The sequence below is a fragment of the Neophocaena asiaeorientalis genome, unplaced genomic scaffold (genome assembly GCF_003031525.2).
Source record: "Neophocaena asiaeorientalis asiaeorientalis breed wild unplaced genomic scaffold, Neophocaena_asiaeorientalis_V1.1 scaffold54, whole genome shotgun sequence".
Taxonomy (NCBI): Eukaryota; Metazoa; Chordata; class Mammalia; order Artiodactyla; family Phocoenidae; genus Neophocaena; species Neophocaena asiaeorientalis.
In genome coordinates this window covers 1430942-1449732 of record NW_020174938.1, presented here as the reverse complement: position 1 = coordinate 1449732, position 18791 = coordinate 1430942, and the positions used below count along the sequence as shown (strand labels likewise).

The window sequence follows — 18791 nt, the reverse complement described above, 5'->3', positions numbered from 1 at the left end:
CAGCTAAATGTCCCCCTCTGCCCAACACATACCTTCGCCGTCGATCTGGCGAAGAGGAAAGTGGCAAACTCTCCTCTCTACGCCAGCGAGGGTGAGGAAGGGGACTACGCCTCTCTCGGCCCGAGGTGCTGACCGCTGACCGGGGCGTTTCCTATTCCCCCCTGGATCATGGGCTAGAGTTTGGGGAGCCCTTCTGACTCCCCTATCTCCTCCCTCGAAGTCGTGTGTACCTGACTCCAGCGCTGATGTACCTGGAGACACCTGCATTCCCTCTTCCTTGTCCTCGCTATGGTCCTGACCAGTGGGTGGTGGCAGGCCTCCACACTGCCGGCTGAGCCTCTGAGCAACCGTTTTCCCAGCTCTTCTCTTCCAGGCTCATTCCCTCAGTCATTGTGACAACCTATGCGGGCCTGATTCCAAGCGGTGGGGTGATGAGCAAGCAGAGCTTCCACTCTGGGGTGGGAGTGGAGGTAGAGGCAGAGAAGAGATGATAAAATAATTTCAGGTTCTGGGAGTGCCACGAAGGAAGGAAAACGTGTAGGGGGTCGGGGGGTACGATGCTGCCTTGGATAGGGTGGTCAGGGAGGTCCTCTCTTGGATGTTCCCAGACTGAGGGGGACAGCAGGGGCGAAGGCATGGGGGAAAGAAGAGCAGTGTGCTTGAAGCAAGTGAGTCAGAGGGAGCGTGGGAGGAAATGAGATGACAGTGTGGGCCCGGGAAGGAGCTGGACGTTATTCTAAAATCAGGAAGGGTTCATGGAAGCTGGGGGGCGGGCAAGGGTTGTGGAGCAGGGGCTGTGACCAAGCCAGCTGACTTCCTGCCAATTATCAGTTGACCATGGCCCCCTCTGACCCTCTGAAAACTGGAAGTGATAATTGCTACCTCACTGGATGCACACCTGGCCCAACCTGCTATCATCCTCCCCCACAGGGCCTGGCCACCCCTCCCACAGAATGCCTGAGGGCCCTGAGCTGCATCTGGCCAGTCACTTTGTGAACGAGGCATGCAGGGAGCTGGTGTTTGGCGGGTGTGTGGAGAAGTCACCTGTCAGCCGCAACCCTGAGGTGCCCTTTGAGAGCAGCGCCTACCACATCTCAGCTTTAGCCCGAGGCAAGGAGCTGCGCCTGACACTGAGCCCCCTGCCTGGGGCTCAGCCCCCACAAGGGCCACTGGCCCTTGTCTTCCGCTTTGGCATGACCGGCTCCTTCCAGCTGGTGCCCAGCGATGCGCTGCCGCCCCATGCCCATCTGCGCTTTTACACGGCTCCCCCTGGCCCCCGACTTGCCCTCTGCTTCGTGGACATCCGCCGCTTTGGCCACTGGGACCTCGGGGGCAAGTGGCAGCCAGGCCGCGGGCCATGTGTCTTGCTGGAGTACGAGCAGTTCAGGTAGGGCCCGCACCAGGTGTGATGAATACAGCCCTGGGCTCCTGGCCGTTAGTGCCTCGGTGGCCAAGAAGTGAGTTCCACTCCCTTCACCTGTAGACCAAGACAGTGTGCTTTCCTGGGGACAGTTCCTTGAGCTAATGGATGTGGAAACCCAAAACTGACGAGGGAGAGGGTGGGAGCAAGAGGTGGATGAGGACATGGCCAGTTAGTGTGAGAGCTGGGTCTCAGGTCAGCATCCCACTCTGTCTTCTGGCACCCTCAAGAGGCTAAGAAGAAAGGTGGAGAGGCTTTAACAACCTAAGAAAGGAGGCTGAGCAGGAAGGAATTGCTTCAAGGGAGTGCGGAGAGGACTGCCTAATGTGGTTTCTGAATCAGACTGTGGTCTCCCACATTCTGCCTACCCACTGGTCTGTGTCCCGTGGTCTCTGTGCCTGTCTTCTGCCTGAGGGAGGGGTAACGGCTCCACCTGGGATGTGATCCAGGTCACATAAGATGGCACACATAAGATGGCACAGTGTCAGCCACTTCCCTTCCTCTAAAGATAAAACATGTATGAGTCTCTGCTTCGTGCCAGGCCAACTCTAAGTGTTGGGGGTTCAGCAGTGATCAAGAGGGATGTGGTCCCTGCTCCCACAGAGCTAGTTCAGGTAGGGCAGGGGGAAAAAGGGGACTAGATTAATTCAAATAGACACATGCCTGAAGAAAAATCCAAGAGGTAGAAAATGACTTTGAGCTGTGGAGGTGGGGGGAGGAGGAGGATGCATTAGGAAAGGCCACCCCAGGTGACGTGTGAGCTGAGGCCTGCCTGATGAGAAGGAGCCAGCTGTGCATAGCTCTAAAGTAAAAGCAATCTGACAAGAATCACAAAGACAAAGGCTTGGAGTGGACTTGGCAAATCCTTTCTTGGGGAAGGCACGCCTTCGGCTGCCCCTTGGGGTGGGTCAGGGCGTCTCTGGTGCCACAGAAGGCAGCAGACTGCTGGCCTTCCCAGGTATGCCCCCAAGTGCACCCCTAGGGAAGTGTCTGTGTTGTCTTGGATTTCTCCCACTTCACCTCTTCTGGGGAGTCATGCCACAAGTGTACCCTTTGCCAGCTGAAGCTCCTCTCACAAGATGAGCGTTTCGGCTTGTTTTGTCCTCCAGCTGCGGAGCCTGTGGGGATCCGCCCCCCCTCAGAATTCTGAACACCCAGGCCAACCTTCCACTCTTACCTTTACCCCAAAACTCTGTCTTCTGGCCCCCTATTTCACTTGCTTCTCACGCCCATCACTGAGTCAGTCTTGCCATGATCCTTTTCCACAAAGAAACAAGATACACGTACCCTTCATGGTGGTGAAGAGACCCATGCCCCTTGGAGGTGGGGTGGGAGCTGCTGGGGCTCTCACCAGCCAGGGCTTGCCCCCTCACTCCTGCTAAATAAACAGTGCCAGTACCAGTTTCCTGGAAGATCTTCAGCTTCTTGAAAAGACCTGACCCCGCCAATATCAAACCTTCATATCTAACCAACCAGAAGTCCTAGACAGGGAGTTCCAGACTGCGGACACACCTGAGGTCCTGTGGTCACCTTGTTCTCAAAAATGTCTCGAGTCTGAGGCACTTTGGTGATATACACACCACACACCTAGACTCATGTGTTTTCCTGAACGTGCTGCTTTTGACTGGTATTTTTTTACCTTTTGTAATGCATTTAAATCCCACACTGTTGTTCCCATTTAACAGAAAACTGAGGTTCCCACTGCCAAAACACCAGAGGCTGGGAAGAGGGGAACTGGGACTCCCCATTTCTTTCCCTTGCACCCAGGAATGGGTTCCCCCAGCTCCTCTCCCCTAACCCATTGGGAGGCAGGGAGGGGTGGGGTGGGCAGAATGGGTCTCATGTGCCCAGACTGTGTCCCTCCAGGGAGAATGTGTTACGAAACCTAGCAGACAAGGCCTTTGACCGGCCCATTTGTGAGGCCCTCTTGGACCAGAGGTTCTTCAATGGCATTGGCAACTATCTGCGGGCAGAGATCCTATACCGGTCAGTAGGCAGGCCCTGGGCACGAGGGCTGGGGTGGCTGGGTGTGCCCACAGTCCCCACTGCTTAGCATGGCGCCCTCTCTCCACCTCACTGCAGGCTGAGGATACCCCCCTTCGAGAAGGCCCGCACGGTTCTGGAGGCACTGCAGCAGCGCAGGCCGGTGAGGCTGCAGGGAGGGATGCACGCACCTATCAGTGCAGGCCGACAAGGGCCTGGGCTGGGTCAGGCGTCTCCAGCTTAACTCAAGCAGGTCCCTTCTCGGTTTCCAGCCTGTTTCCGCATCTCTGCAATGTGTGTGCGTGGGGGAGGTGATGGGGGGCAGATGAACTGTCTGAGTCCAGCCAAGCTCAGAAGGGGTCTGTTCCTCAAGGGGTCAGCTGCCTTCTGAGTGGCCCTGCCTCATACTGACATCCAGGTCCTACCCCTGCCTCTTCTCCAGAGCCCGGAGCTGACCCTGAGCCAGAAGATCAGGGCCAAGCTGCAGAACCCAGACCTATTGGAGCTGTGCCACTCAGTGCCCAAGGAAGTGGTCCAGCTGGGTGAGGCCTGGGAGGCAAAGATGGCCAGCTAGGTCTGCTTTGGCATATCGTGTAACCTGGGACAGTTCCTGCCCCTCTCTGGGCCTGGTTCCCTGCCTGGGGAAGTTTGTCAACCTAGTCGTTCCTAAATGGACTAGGCCTCCTTCACTGATCTTCACGTGTCGGGTGTCTATGTCCCCTGAGCTGCCCCATGAGGCAGGCAGGGGCAAGGATTCTTAACTCAACTCCAGGATGGGAAAGCCATGGCCCAGAGTGGGGAAGACACCAGCCTGAGGTCACAGAGCTGGAGGAGGGAGAGCCTTGGCCCCCTGGCTCAGTCCATCAGCTTGTAAAGCTGGGGTCTGAGCCAGGTCTAACTGGGCTCCCCCCCACTCCCAGCCTAAGTCAGCCCTCTGACCTCCGCCTGGCTCCTCTGTCCCACAGGGGGCAAAGGCTATGGGCTGGAGAGCACGGAGGAGGACTTTGCTGCCTTCCGAGCCTGGCTGCGGTGTTATGGCACGCCAGGCATGAGCTCCCTGCGGGACCGGCATGGCCGCACCATCTGGTTCCAGGTTTGGGCTCTAGTGCTCACACAGGCAAATGGAGCCCTAAGGAAGCTGGTGGGATGGAAAGACCTGGGGTTGCACTGTTCCTGAGGATCTAAGCTTTCCCTGTGCTATGCCCCTCCCCTCCTCTGAGTCCCAGGGTCCCAGCTAGTGGAGCAGCCCAGGGCAGGGTTACCTTGCTGTTGGCTCTGACCTGGGGGGGAGGGGACAGTCAGAGAGGCTTCCTAGGGGTGGGGCTTCACTGATCTGGAAGGACAGGTGTGAGTTCTGCCTCTCCAAGGAAAACGACCCCTGCCAGATTGACTCCTGAATTCTCCTGATTCCATTTTAGGGGGATCCTGGACCCTTGGCGCCCAAAGGTAAGCTATGCCTGATGTAATGAGAGGGAAAAGGACTAGTTGCCTGCAAGGGCTACAGCACCCTTCTCCATCCCAGTCCCCACTCCAACCCTCGGAGGCACTCCAGAGTGGGAGCATGGGAGTCTAGAGAAAGGGGGCTGTGGCCACAAGACCCTCCAACCCCATCAGCAACAGTATCCTGCAGGGGGCAAGTCCCGCAAGAAGAAATCCAAGGGAGCACAGAGGGGTCCTGAGGACCAAGTGGAGGTATGTCTCCCTGCTCCTACCCCCTCCCTGTACCCCCTCCTGTCCTGGCTGCACCCCCCAGGCCAGGCTGTTGGGCAGCTCCTTCCCTTGACAATGGAGGGCAATGGTGGGTCCTAACCAACCTGTGACCTGCTGAGCTCCTCAGGGACCCGTGTCTTCTCCACCCAGAACCCTCCACCTCCAAACAAGGCCCCTTCAAGGACACGAAGGGCACGGAGAGGCCTTCCTGAGCAGACTGCGGCCCAGCAGCCAGAGGGGACCAGCCTCCAACGGGACCCAGAAGCCCCCTGCGTCCCTGAGAAAGGGAAGAGGAGGAGGCAACCAGCGACCTCAGGTGGGCCTTCCTCAGCATCTTCCTCTAGGGAGGGAAGGGGCACCACCAAAACGGGCTCTCCAGGAGAGGAAGGGATGGCAGTGCGGGTGGGAGGAACACGTCGACAGAGGTGGTAGGGAGGCTGTTGGGACAGAGTCCTCGGCCTGGGGTCCGAGCTGCCACCTCACCTGTCCTCCCCACAGGCCGCCGCAGACCCCAAAAGATCAAGGCTGACACCCCATCCTTGGAGCCTGAGGAGACCTCAGCCTCTTAGCAGGAGGGTCTCCTTGCTTGCATCCACCCCTTCCTGCTGCCCAGGATCTGGGCCTGTGCGGCTTCCTGGAAGTTGCAGGGGACTGGCTGCCCCTGGCCCTGTGGCCATTCCCTATACAACTATGATGTTTTTAATTGTACCCATTTTTTAAGCCCACGTGAAAAAGGCTGTAACTTTTAGTAAACTGATAAACCTTAAACTTCTTGGGCTGGCTGCAGAAGGTCTGGGAAAGCCGAATGTGGAGGGCCTGGTGCCCAGCCCTGGGGACAGGAGGGCCACTGCCTCAGCATGGCAGACTGAGCCCCATCCCAGGCCTCAAGGCCCTGGCTCTCAGGACAGTCTGCCTCTGCAGGGACAGCCCTTCAGAGGTGGTACAGAGACCCACCCCGTCCCCCGGGGCAGCCCAGGCTCTACAGCTCCTCCAGTCCAGGATTCCTCATGTGGCTGCTCCCCTAGCCTAGTCCAGACTAGTCAATGCTCCCCTCCTAGTGGGGACCAGCCAGAACCCACCCACCAGGCCTCCTCCCCAGCCCCAGGCCCTCTGCCTGTGGACACGGGGGAAGAGCTGCTGCTGCTTTTTTTCCCCCCACCCCGCTGGCCGCACCACATGGCATGCGGGATCTTAGTTTCCCGACCCGTCCCCTGCATTGGAAGCTCGGAGACTTAACCACTGGACCGCCAGGGAAGTCCCAGAAGAGCGTCTTATATCGTGGTCTTACAATCAGCTTATGGTCACCGATATCCCCCGTCTCTGTCACGGGGCCTGCAATCCAGACCCTGCGCGCACAGATAACCTTAGATCTTGCCCCTGTCCCCAGATGCCTGGGGTAAATACTTCCCCCCTCAATGCCTGAGTTTGGGACCTGAGGGGACTGAGCAGGGGCTACCAGCAGGGTTCCTAAGCCAAGCGTTTATTGTTCAAGAGGTAACTGATCCTTGCTTCAGGCTTGAGAGGCAGAAATGAGGAGCCCCCAAAGCCTTCCACAAACAAAACCCCACGCTCAGGGACTCAGCTCGGTGCGGGCTGCAGCACGAGCAACAGGGACTGCACTTGGAAGGGAGAAAAGGTGAGCTTCAGGCGGCTGTCCCGAAGGGGCAGGGGGCCAGCAGGGTCACGGCGCTCCAGGAAGTCACAGCTGGAGAACAGGAGGGACCATGAGGGCCCCGCGAGGGCAGGACTCCCACTCCCACCCCGCGCCCCCACTCACAGGACGGCCTCCTGAACCGGCAGCGACATGTGCAGCCAGCAGTCCACGTGGCTGCCGTGGGCCTCGTACAGCCTCAGGACCAGCTTGCGGCCCTGGAGGCTGGTCTCCGCCTACGGAGGGAGGAGGTGGTGGTGGGCGGGGCCGAGGGCGGGCCCAGCTCGGGACCCCGGCCCGCTCCCCGCACCCCACCGGCCCTTGCCTGCTTGACGGTCTCCAACACGACTGCGGGCGAGGACACTGAAAAGGCGCTCCAGGCGGCGGCGGGTGCCGGGCCCGGGGCGGGCAGCGCCAACAGGGGGAAGTTGAGGCTGTAGGCAGCGGGAATAACGCCAGCGTCCTGGAAGGACCCTGGGCGCAGACCGGAAAGGGACGCGTGGTGGAAAATGAGGGTAGGGGCGTGGGACTGCTGGAGTGCTCCCCACGTACCGTTGGGGCAACCGAGGCTGAGAGGGGCAGAGAGGTATCGGGGCCGCAGCACTCACCTTCATGCGGCATCAGCGCGTAGGTGAACTCGTGGCGCCCCATGTCAACCGTGGCGTCAGGGGACTTGGGCGCCCGCAAGCTGGGGTGGGGAGGGTGGTAAGGGCCAGGCTAGAGCCGCCGAAGTTCTGTCCTGGGAAGACCGCACTCCCATACCCGTCCCTGGGAGGCACCCCACTCACAGGGAGAGGCTGAGGACGCTGCCTCGCACTGACGCGCCATACTTGCAGTCATTGAGCAGAGCCAGCCCAAAGCCGTGCTCTGACAGATCCATCCAGCGGTGGGCCCACACCTGGAGGGTAGATCGGAGACCCACTTGGTGGCCCCGCCGCCTCCTCGTGCTCCAGAGCTCCTGTCAGTAGACTGAGGGAAGCTCTGGGACCACACGATTGAATGCCAGCTCTCACTACAGGAGGCCCTGCGCACACCGCACAACCTGTCTAAGCCCCGGCTCCTCATCTGGGAAAGGGGGATAAGGGTACTTACCCCACCAAATGGGGATGAATATCAGACTAAACAGAAAGCACTTAGCACCATGCCTGGCATACATGTCAGGAACCAGCAAATACTGATCATCATCTTCCTCCTCCTCACCCCATACCACACAACTAGCCTCTCCCCAGCCAGGGAGGATCCAAACCCTCCACCACACCCCGCCCCACACCACCCCACGTCAGACCTCAAATCGGGCCCAGTCCCAAGAGGTGTTGTAGTGGGTGGGCCGCTGCAGATGTCCGAACTGGACCTCAAAGGTGGCCTGGGGGCTCCGCACACGGGCAGGGAACTCCACCTTCAGGAACTTGTGGGCCTCGTGCCAGTGCACCTGTCGGGGGTGGAGGTAGGGGTGCAAGGGGAGGGACCCCTCCTCACCGGCCACACCCAGGGAAGATACCCACCACCCTGCCCCCTGCTACCTCGGTGTGGAAGCGGACATAGGGGCAGCCGACGTCCAGCACAACCTCTTGGCTGAGCCGACTACTGGGGCTGATCTGCAGCAGAAACCAGGCGCTGCCCCGCACGCCACCCTGAGTGCCCACGGCCAAGGTCCCTGCCTGGCCCAGCACTGGCTTCCTGTGGAACAGGCGAGGGAGGCACTGAGCCAGGACGGCCTGGCGGAGGGGGCCCAATACTCTCATATCCCACACCGCCCCCGAGTCCTGCCCACCCCGCACCGTGTTTCTAGGTGGTAGTCCATGACGTCCCACGCGTCCCAGTACAGGGGGACATCATCGAACAGCACAAACTGGTTCCCCACGGCACCCTCAGCAACGGCCTCCCTGGAAGGACGTGGAGACTAGCGCTTTACAACTGTATGACCGCAGTCTCTCCAGCTGTGTGAGGTGGGTGGGGTGGGAGGTAGGGTGAGTAGGCCCAGAGGACAGGAGACTCCTAACCCAGCCGGCCCCATTCCATGTGTGGGTCCCAGTCCTGAGCCACCTGTGGGCTACTGTGGTCAGCTGTGGCCAGGGGACAGAGGGAATGAGAGGTCTGGGGTCCCCTGCCAGGCACTGGGAGAGGGCAGTGAGGGGTGAGCACCTGCCGGAGGCCACCAGCACCAGAGACGTCAGGCGGCCAGTTGGGTCCAGCCTCACCCGGATGATGCCGTTGTCCAGAGTCACAGAACCGTCAGTCTTGGTGGGAGGGGGGCCTTGAGGCTAAGTCCGCAGAGGCTTTCCGCCACCAACAGCCCGCTCAACCCCAGCCCCAGCCCTGCCTTGCCACCTGCTCCAGGTTGGGGAGCTCAGAACCCCCACGTTGTCAGGGACAGCCCAGGACAGCCAGCCCCCGCCCACCGCGATGTGCCAGCACTTACCTCCTGCACTACAAACACAGGCTGCTGGGGCAGCAGGGGCTGCAGCGAGGTGGGGGTGGGAGCAGGAGCATAGCCCATGCTGGGCACTGTCACCAGAGCTGGGGATGAGGCCTGGGCATCAGCGCAGCCTCCTTCACCTTCCAGGAACCATACTCGGGGCGGGGTGGGGGGCTGGAGGGGGTGAGTATTACTAGTACTCTCTAGCCTGGGGCAACCCGGGGCAGAGATCTCCAGGGGAATGTCCCCAACTCTTGATTTGGCCTTGATCCCTCCTGCTACAGTAGCCACCCTTCTCCCCAGCTCATACCTAGGCAGTGGGCCCCACCAGGCCTGGGCAGGGCCAACACTTCAGTGCGCTTCCAGGGCAGTGTGTTGACAATGAGGAGGCCCTCAGGACCTGGCTCCCCAGCACAAAGGGCTGCGGCTGCAGCGCTGAGCAGTGTGTTGCCACGGGAACGGATGTCTGGGGAGAGACTGGCTGGTCATGGGTGGGCAGGGGGTCTGGGTGACCCCTGAATGTCCCACAGGAGACACTCTGCCCTGGGTGCTGGAGAGCAGCGGAAATGTTGTCAGCCTCACCTTCGTAGTGGCACATGGCTTCCTCTGCCACCAGCTGGATGCAGCTTCCAGTCACCACATCGTGGAACTGGTTCAGAAGCAGGAGCCTGCGGGGGGCCAAGGGCAGGGCTGCGGAAGGCTGGGAGGGAGGGGCAGCCGCAGAGGTGTCTGGGGTGAGGTTAATGGGTGGCAGGGGGGCAGAAGACAGACTGACCTCCAGAGGTCCTGCAGCTGGGCGGCCGGGTAGAGGAACTGGGCACTGCGGGCCAGGGCCAGGCTGCTGAGCAGCTCCACGTCATGCAGGATCCGCTCACACTCCCGGTTCCCCTTCTTGATCTGAGCCCAGGGTAGGGAGAATCAGTCTAGAGTCTGTTCAAGCATCCCAGGACACCTTCCAAAGCCTTCCCTTGCTCAGAACCCCTGGTGGCTCCCCAGGGCCTCTTGTGAGTTATCTACCCCAGATGCCTCCCTTCTCTCCCCTCAGCCCAAGCCCTTCCTCCCTCAGGGATGCTCAGTCCTGCCTCCTCCAGGCTCCTGACCACCCGGCCCTTGCACTTCTCTCCTCTCGGCTCCTCTGTGGAACACAAGCCTCTTCCCCCAGGTCTGGGCTGGGCTCTGTCCCCTGCTTCCTCCTCTGACCCTCTGGGCCTCTCAAGGGCACACCCTCCCCATCTGGCTCAGCAACCAGCTCCTGACCTGGGCATGGGTGGTGTAGGTGCCATTATGTAGCTCCAGGAAGAGCTCTCCGACCCACGTGCACAGCTGCCCCGAGTGGCCCTCCAGCGCCGAGAAGAGTCGCTCCGGAGAAGAGAACTGCACCCTGAGGGAGACTGCAAGCCTGGGTCTCCCAGCTTGGCCGTGTGATTCACCCTTCTTCCATGCAAGGGTGACAAGAGATCCAGTCCCGACAGAAAGGAGCCACGCCCAGAAAGCTCCCTGTCCACACAAAGCCAGTTCTGGACACCCCAGGAGAGTTTTCTCTCCAGTAGGTTTCAGCCCCGTCCCACCTTTAGCTTTCCCCCCACCCTACCACCAGGGTAGAAGTTGGGAGGAGCCCATGGTCTGGGATTGGAGGGGGACAAGGTTTAGGGGAGGTGTCGGGCCCAATATTTGAACAGAAGGAAGGACTAAGGGCAAGGGTGGAGGGTAGGGCCGAGTGAGCCCAGGCCTGACCTGGGCAGCCCATCTGTATTGCACAGCCGCTTCAAGCGGTCCACCATGGTCTGGGTGGGGCCACCACCCCCATCCCCAAAGCCAAAGAGGAAGGCACTGTGGTTGGTACGCCCCTTGTCCCGGTTTTTGGCCACAGTCTTCAGCACCTGCACAGGTGGGCTCGGGGTCAGCTTGGGACAGGACACCCAGCCCTCTCCAGCCTGCCTCCTATCCCCGACCTTGGCCACTAGGTGCCCTCTCACCTCCTCCACACTGCCCTGCATCCCATATGAGTCACCAGGCGGGAAGTGGGTCAGCACCCGGGAGCCATCCAGCCCCTCCCAGAAAAAGGTATGGTGCTGCAGGCAGGGAAACAGGTAGAAGAGAGAGGGCAGAGTCAGGGCTGAGGCACAGCTGGGCCTCCTAGACCTGCCCCTCCTGTTGTGTGACCCTGGGGGAGGCATGCCTTCTCTGGGTCGGGGTTGCGTGGCTTGTCCAGGGCCCCTCAATAAACCTGGACGGAGATGTATGGGCTAGGTGGGACCCAGGCCCACTCTGAGCCTGGTTCCCTGGGGCCTGCTCACCGGGAAGGAGTTCACCAAGTTCCAGCTCAGTTTTTGGGTGAGGAAGTGCCCGATGCCACAGCTGCGCATGATCTGTGGGAGCTGCGCTGAGTAGCCGAATGTGTCTGGCAGCCAGAACTGCAGGGAAAGGGCCTCTGGGCACGGGAACCACGGCTCTCGGCAGCACGGCCACAGCCTCTGCCCCTCATCACTCAAGGGCAAGCTCCAGCCCCATGCGCCTGCAGGCGCAGCCGCTCCCAGCCTACCTCAGAGCACATCTTCCCAAACTCCTGCAGGAAGAAGCTCTGTCCCTGCAGGAACTGCCTCACCATGGCCTCTCCACTGGGAAGGTTCCCATCCTGGCAGTGAGGGAACAGGGAGGCAGCTGGGGTCAGCACCAGGTGGAATGCGCAGGACCTCAGACCAACCACCCGGACAGGAGCAGCCAGGGCTCTGACACTGGGTTATAGTCAGTGCCCAGGGAGTGTCCATCTCACAGGCCCACCTGTCTGTCTGCCAGAGGGGAGGTTTCTGGGGCCAGGGCTGTGGACTGCACTTACCATCTCCACCCAGGTGCCCCCGACGGGCACAAATTGCCCACGGCAGGCGAACTCCTGGAGCCGGGCATGCAGGCCAGGGTAGTGGCTCTTCACCCACGCGAGCTGCTGTGCCTGTGGGGCAGACGAGGCAGGAGCTGGGCCAGGGGGACAAGAACCCCACCCAGGGCTGAGCACCTGGGGCCCAGTGGGTGGCTGAGGGTGAGTAGCCCTGCCCCTCAGGCCCCAGAAGCCCTCGGAACCTCACACTAGCGCCCATTGGGCTCCAGGTACCACCGCACAGCCGTCCCTCTGACCTGGGAGCAGGCAAAGATGAACTCAGGATTCCGCTCCATGAGCTGAACGACTGTCACCCAGCTCCGGGCACATTTCCGCACGGTCTCCTTGAAGGGCCAGAGCCAGGCTAGACGGGGAGGAGGGTGGAGGATAGGAGAGCAGCAAGGTCCCCCGCTCCTCACAGATCTCCAGCCGCACCCCTGCCCCCCAGCATCCAACCACGCCCAGCCTGGGCCTCCAGAGGGTCATCCTAGCCTTCCGTCCATCCCAGGCCCTTTCCCTGCAAAGTCCTGTGGCATCTCTCCTGAGCTGTCACTTTACATCACTCTTGCAAGGTAGGAGTAGGGACTGGGGAAAGGAGGTTGGCTGGGCCTATCGGATCAATTTTACATCAGGAAATGGAGGCCCCAGTCCCTGGAATAGCCTTACTCTGAGGTTTAGACACCCCTGAGAGGATCCTATAAGAGGTAGTGCGGGTTGGCCCTTCCCCTACACGCACATTGAAGGACAGCCTGGAACAGAGGGCACAGCTTCCTGAGATGGACCTGCCTGGGCCAGCTGTCCTGTGTGAGGCACTACAGCCTCTTGCAACCTCTAGGCCTCAGTGTCTTCTTTACCAGCCCAGAACTCTACATCCCATGCTTTGGCACAGCAGAGAAAGCCCTTGTTCTGTGGTTCAGAAACTTTAGCTGCATCCGAATCAATACTTTGGGGAGTTTTTTAAAAATGTAATTTCCCATAAGCCTCACAGACACTGCAGACTTAACCAGGTTCAAAACTGACCTCCTGATCCTCCCCAGGAAACCTTCCCCTGGGCTTGAGTCCTCATCTTAACTACTTCCACATCACTCCTATCTGAGGACTTGGGAATTGTCAAATTCTTACTCATCCTCACTCTGTTCAAAGGTCATCTCCTTTGAGAAACCTTTCTTGAATCCCCCAGACCCAGCTGGGTTAAATGCCTCTTCTGGGCTCCCCAGCCCCCCCATCCTTCCCTCCATCCTGGCAGCAACTGCGTCTGCCTATTTTGTGATCGCCAGTCTCTATAGTCCTACCCCCCCCCAATATCTAGCACGGGGCCACACGGGGCATCAGATTTTGTTGAAAGAATAAATGAAGCCACATCTAGCAGAGCCTACAGCCCATTCCCCTTTCCCCAGGGAAAACTGAGGTCCAAGAGGGGCAAGAACTCGATGTGGATCACACAGTGCTTCCAGGGCACAGCCAGGTCTTCGAGGCCACTCCTGCCTCCCCGAACCAGCCCAGCCAACTGCTGCCCTACCTGTATCAATGTGGCAGTGCCCCAGGGCATGGATGGTATGCTGGCTTTCACCCCCACGTTGGCCAAAGAACTTGGAGGCCAGGGCCTGGGCCACTGGGAAGGTCTCCGGCTGGGCGGGGTCACATATGTTCACCATCTGGTTGGCTGTGTACAGGGCCTGGTAGCTGCGCTGGTTGTCCTCCCCGAGGCCCTGCAGCAGGGTTCTGTCCCTTAATCCCCATCTCAAACAAGCAGAGTCTCCAAAATTAGACCCCAGCTGATCTCCCACGGGTTCTCAGCAGAGCTCCTCCCTACCTCCAACCCTGTGCTCCTGCTGGCCCCCCTGCTCAGCACTGTCTCCTTCCTCCCCTTTACACAGGGAAATCCTCTCAACACTCAGGCAGGCATGAAACACCCTCCCTATTCTGGATTCCCAGGGCTCCAACTATCTGACCCAAGAAACAGCCTGCCTGGAACAGGGCTCTAGAGGGTGAGCAGGTGGCGCGGGGGTGTTGAGTACCTTGGCTATCCCCAGCAGCAGCTCCAGATCCACCAGGAGCTTGTGGACACCCCGGTGGAACACGGCCAGCTCAGCCCGGCTCACCTGGAACATCTTCTCTGGGTCAGGGGCTGCGATCATGCTTCCCTTCCCGGCCCCCAGGAGCCCATTGCAGGCTACTTCCACATAGAGGGTCAGGCTACAAATGCGGGGAGGCAGCCTCAGGCCAAGGGACTGGCAGAGGACTCTGGGGCTTGGGGAGGGAGGACCAAAGAGGCATCCAGCAGACCCCTCCCTATTCACCCCCAGGATCTACCACCCAGAGGATCTCACAGTTATGTCAGATGCGTGTGAGAGAGGGCCATGGCAGAAACAACAGACCACACCAAATTCTGCTGAGTGTTCTGCCTTGGCTGGGGTGAATAAGTAGCCAAGTTTGGAACCATGTGAATTATGCTGTTGTTTAGACTTTTATTTCCAAAGCTGTCTTTACAATGCACACTGCCTTGGTCTCAGAACCCTCTTTGCACATTAAAAACATGTTTGGATCTCCCAGGTCCAGTCTTTCAGAACAAAGATCCATCAGCCAATATGGGCAGGCCACTGTTTGGAGAGCATGGTGGGCTGTGGTGCTGTTCTACTCAGTCTTCAGAGAGCAAACATGACTTCCTTCGGGAAGCCTTCCATGACTCTCCTCTCATCCCTCTCCCTAGTCTAGAACAGATTTCTTATGTTGAAAGTTTTTTCTTTCAAAGCCCTCATCAGTTTTGCAATTATGTAAGTATATGTGAGTCCCCCTTGCTGTCAAGAATCACATCATTCACCATCACAGTCCCAGTGCCTGGAAACATCAAATACACAATGTTCAATAAATATAATACCTAAGAAGAGTTTTTGATAGTGTCATAAAATGCATGTTATAATACGGATTTTTAAAAAATCAGGATTCAAAATATCAAAGAAATACAACCTCAACTAGTAAAAACTACATTTGAAATAATTCCTGAGAAGAATGCTGAGATGTTAATAATGGGCATCACTAAGTGATGGGATAATGGGAGTTATTTACTTCTGTGCTTTTCTGTATTTAACCCAAGAACGAGAACACTATCTTTATAGCCAGAGAAATCCTGCTTTTCAAAAATAAACTATGAGAGTTGAAGATGGTTGTATTGAAAGTGGGTGTGTTTCTCAGATGGCTCTGGGCCTCAGCTCCTCCTTGCCCACTGGTGCTCCCTCCCCTACAGCACTGGTCAACCACAGCACAGGGACTCACTCACCTCCGGGGGTCTTCTTCCCCCAGCTTGTCAGTCAGGACATAGCTGGTCTTCTCCCCCTCTTTGGTCAAACCCTGGTGGGGAGTGCAGTGAAAGAGACAGGACCTGAGGCTTGTGAACAGCTCAGATGAAGTATAAGCTGAGGGAGGCCAGGCCCCTCTACCGGGTCCCTAGCACTGGCTCCTCTCTCCCAGACAAGGCCAAGATTGACAAATCAGGGACCTCTGGTAGCAGGTGCCCCAACCCCCCTGGCAGCCAGTGCCATGACCACCAAATGGCACCTATTTGCCAGCAGAAAAGCCACTGGTCTTGTGGAGTCTTGGGGACGTATCAGGTCCTTGGCGGCTTCTGGTGGCCTCTGTACCCCTGAATAAGCATCTGAAGGGAAACTCTATGAAGTCAGGGACAGGTTTACCTCATTCCCCACTATATCCCCAGTGCTTAGCACAGGGACCTGCCAGAGAGGGCACTCAGGAGACATCCCGCTGAGCCAGTGACGGGAGGGAGGGAGGGGTCTGCCATCTTTCTGTACAGGAAGAACAACAGTCCTGACCTGAGACTGAGGGTTCGTCAAACTGAAATGGAAGCTGTGTGAACCTGAACAAGTGTGTTAACATCTATATATCTCAGTTTCTTAGTCTGTACATGGCCATAAAGACCTACCACATAGGATTTTAAAGGTTAAACCTGTTAAGGTTAGATGCATAAACAAGGTACTTAATAGTGGTTATATCTGGGGAACTGTGGGTGAGGTAGCAGGGAGATATCCATTATTTCAGGTGAAGAGGACTTTTTAAACTTTATATTATCCAGAACTGTTTCAAAGTCTCCCTCCCCGACTGCCATAAGCATATATTCCATATAATAAAAACCAGTTTATTTAAAACTAAAAATAAAAAGTGATATAGTCTGCAAAGTCACTAGTCTGGCACCTAGTAAAGGGTTAATAAATGGATCTGCTGTACCTATTATTGTACTTGATTAATAACTATTTTCATCCCAGAATGGGAGGGTGACCAGACAGTGGCAGGGTTGGTTTAGTATTAATTATGTTGAGACCCTCAGCGATCCTCTCAAACATGAGAAGGAACAATTACACAGGGGCCCAAGCAACAACTTGTCCAGTCCTGAAATCCTGATACCACCCTGCAGGCATAGCCACTCAGCTGTGGCTTCTCCAGAGACCAGGGCTGAAATGTGGCCATACCTGACCTAGGGCAGGGCTCCTCACCTGGACAGGTTCCCCATCACGCCACACCAGGCCTTCTCCATCACTTTCCCAGCGAAGGTGAACTTCCTGACCCACCCATGCCTCTGGGATGGTCAGCTCCACCCGGAACCAACAGGTCCACCATCTGCAACAGAACCACTAAGATGGGCCTAGGGTAGGGGTCAAAGCTCTTTCCTTTCGACATACTTCCTTGGACTAAGGGTCAGCAGGGGCTTGAGACTTTCACCAAGTATCTGCAGCATCGCAAGATATGCAGCTTTGATCCACAAGAAAGGAGCAACGGGGTGTACAGCAAGGTGAGGGAAAGAGCCAGAGAATCAGGGGTCTGTGATTTGTCCTAGAGTGTCCTGCCTAAGGGATGGATGTCCAGGGACTGGGAGAAGGGGGGAAATGAAAATTCTCCCATTAAGTCTTGCAGGATCAGGGATCTACTCCCAGCAGAGGGTGCTGCTCTGCCCCAAGTGACTGTCTAGGGCAGAGGGCCGACAATGGAAGTGTGGCCCTTAGGGGAAGCGAGTAAGCCGGGAGCGGGGCCCTGTCGGCCCCGCCCTCCCTCTGGAGCGTTACCCACGTGGGTCCGAAGCTGTCGCCGACCTGCGCGGGGCGGAAATCCTGCTGGACTGCCTCCTGGTAGGGAAGCCTTTCGGGCGTCAAGAAGCTGGAGAGCTCGGCCACTGGGCAGCTGTCTCCGAAGAGCCTGGGCGGGAGGGGCAGGTGGGCACGCGCCACTGGGCCAGCCGGCGGGTGGGGACTCGCATTCCCTCGATGCACCGCCGGGAGGGCTGCCTCACAGCTCAGTCTCCCCCCATCCCCTCCTCCTGGGCCCCAGCCCTTTCCGCGGCGGGCACTTTGTCCCTCGGCCCAGGTGGCCGAAGCTTGGGTTTCCCCCCGGGGCGGGAAGGCTAGAGACGCGTGGATGCGGCCGGCCGGCGCCATGGACGAGGTGGCCACACCTGCCGCGGAGATTACAGTCGGTAAAGTAGAGCGGCGACACGAATTTCTCCACCCGCTCCAACGTAGTGCGCCAGTGCTTCAGGGCCGGCGCCGCCGCCGCCGCCATCGCCGCGCGCTTTCTCCTCTCCCCGGAAGGCCCCAAACGCTGCCGGCGCGGTCCACGGCCTGGAACCAAAGGTTCCGGCGTCCGAAGGGCGCCTTCCAGGCCCGGACAGCTTTTCTTGGAACACCGGCGGCTCTGTGAAGTCTCGCTGCTCTGAACTTCGAGCAGGGAGCTGAAAGCTAAAAGCCGCACTTCCGATGCTCTCCTCTTATCTCGTCCGAGCTGGTGGCCGTTTAGGGCAAATCCCTAAATAAAATAGGAAGTTTGACGCTTTGATTCTGCAAAAGGCCTGGGACAGAGACAAGCCGTTAGGCACGACGGGTGGGAGCCTGGGTTGCTGCCGACGCAGGTCACCTAGTCTCAGAAGCTGCAAGCGGGAACCTCCTTGCCCTCTGGTCCCAGCCCGCCCTCTGGCTATTTCGAACACCCGTGTCCGCTTAACGTCGCAAGAGCCGGGGCGCCAGGACCGGTGCTTTAAAGCCAATCGGCAGACATGCGTTAAATAGAGCTTTGCACCCCAGTAACCTCAGCTTCCTTCTACTACATGTTTTATTTTATGTATATGGCTAAGTGCTGCCCATCGCCAGAAACTCCGAAGATTTTGATTTGAGATTGCAGATCACAGACATAGAACTCATGATCCTAAAAGAATAATGTATTTCCCTACACGGGACTGAAGAGTTCAGAGAAGCCATAATGCCAGAAACACCTCCAATTTCATCCTCACGTTTCTCTGGTAATCTGTTGGCAGCATTCCCCCCTCCTGGGAATGCTATGAAGTCCTTGTCTATAAAATCATTAGGAAGAAAAGTATATACACAACATGAGCCCTGATATTTTAATGGAAATACTGACCAAGTTTACAACATTTCAAATGCAAATCATAGGGAAAGGTGATTAAGTACAGAATACCGAACGAGATTTAAAATATAACTTCCTGCTATAAGACAGGCTGAGTTGAGCTTGGAGCTCAGATGGCAGGAGGGATATAAATGCTGTTTGTGAAACCCTGGCTGTCGGTGAAGCTCCCCCACTCCCCCTTCTTTTGGTTGCACTGGTAGGATGGGGTTTTCTCCTCTATTGGCCCTGAAACCCTATCCTGACCTGCAAGCAGCTGCTCTGGGCATAACCCTATGCAGAGACAGCAACAGCTGGGGCTGCCCCTGGTCAGGGCCCC

At 58.0% G+C, this 18791-nt stretch overlaps 2 protein-coding genes across 16 annotated transcripts in view; one reads left to right on the top strand and one right to left on the bottom strand.

Moving 5' to 3' along the window:
• The window catches only part of NEIL1 (nei like DNA glycosylase 1), a 7630-nt gene extending 1755 nt beyond the window's left edge, over positions 1–5875 (top strand). For 3 of the 13 annotated variants that reach the window (XM_024761808.1, XM_024761807.1, XM_024761809.1), the window contains 9 exons: positions 931–1387; positions 3272–3406; positions 3503–3566; positions 3846–3945; positions 4369–4496; positions 4822–4849; positions 4926–5095; positions 5264–5429; positions 5612–5809. In XM_024761808.1, coding sequence (XP_024617576.1) covers positions 954–1387; positions 3272–3406; positions 3503–3566; positions 3846–3945; positions 4369–4496; positions 4822–4849; positions 4926–5095; positions 5264–5429; positions 5612–5682 — 1296 coding nt within the window. In that variant the 5' untranslated portion in view covers positions 931–953 and the 3' untranslated portion in view covers positions 5683–5809. Of the gene's footprint in view, positions 1–815; positions 1388–3271; positions 3407–3502; positions 3567–3845; positions 3946–4368; positions 4497–4821; positions 4850–4925; positions 5096–5263; positions 5430–5611 lie in introns of those variants that run through there. The other 10 variants (XM_024761815.1, XM_024761814.1, XM_024761806.1 and 7 more) reach the window with 10 other exon arrangements.
• A 698-nt stretch (positions 5876–6573) lies between these two features.
• On the bottom strand, positions 6574–18071 carry MAN2C1 (mannosidase alpha class 2C member 1). 3 transcript variants are annotated; one of them, XM_024761791.1, is made up of 27 exons: positions 17511–18071; positions 17129–17254; positions 16558–16681; positions 15330–15400; positions 14071–14248; positions 13572–13761; positions 12310–12416; positions 12017–12127; positions 11723–11815; positions 11478–11594; positions 11157–11252; positions 10915–11060; positions 10438–10561; positions 9956–10077; positions 9763–9848; positions 9491–9646; positions 9184–9294; positions 9090–9110; positions 8907–9018; positions 8543–8647; positions 8285–8441; positions 8050–8193; positions 7553–7662; positions 7373–7452; positions 7090–7238; positions 6891–7000; positions 6574–6818 (listed from the first exon to the last, which is right to left on the bottom strand). In XM_024761791.1, the coding sequence occupies exons 1-27, from the start codon at positions 17615–17617 to the stop codon at positions 6692–6694; spliced, it is 3180 nt and encodes a 1059-aa protein (XP_024617559.1). In that variant the 5' UTR covers positions 17618–18071; the 3' UTR covers positions 6574–6691. The 3 variants fall into 3 exon arrangements, 2 of the variants coding, with proteins under 2 accessions (XP_024617559.1, XP_024617558.1); XM_024761790.1 differs by lacking the exon at positions 9090–9110 and having other exon boundaries at positions 8907–9001; positions 9184–9281; XR_003005537.1 differs by lacking the exons at positions 9090–9110; positions 17511–18071 and having other exon boundaries at positions 6677–6818; positions 7090–7198; positions 8907–9001; positions 9184–9281; positions 17129–17504.
• Positions 18072–18791: the final 720 nt, after the last annotated feature.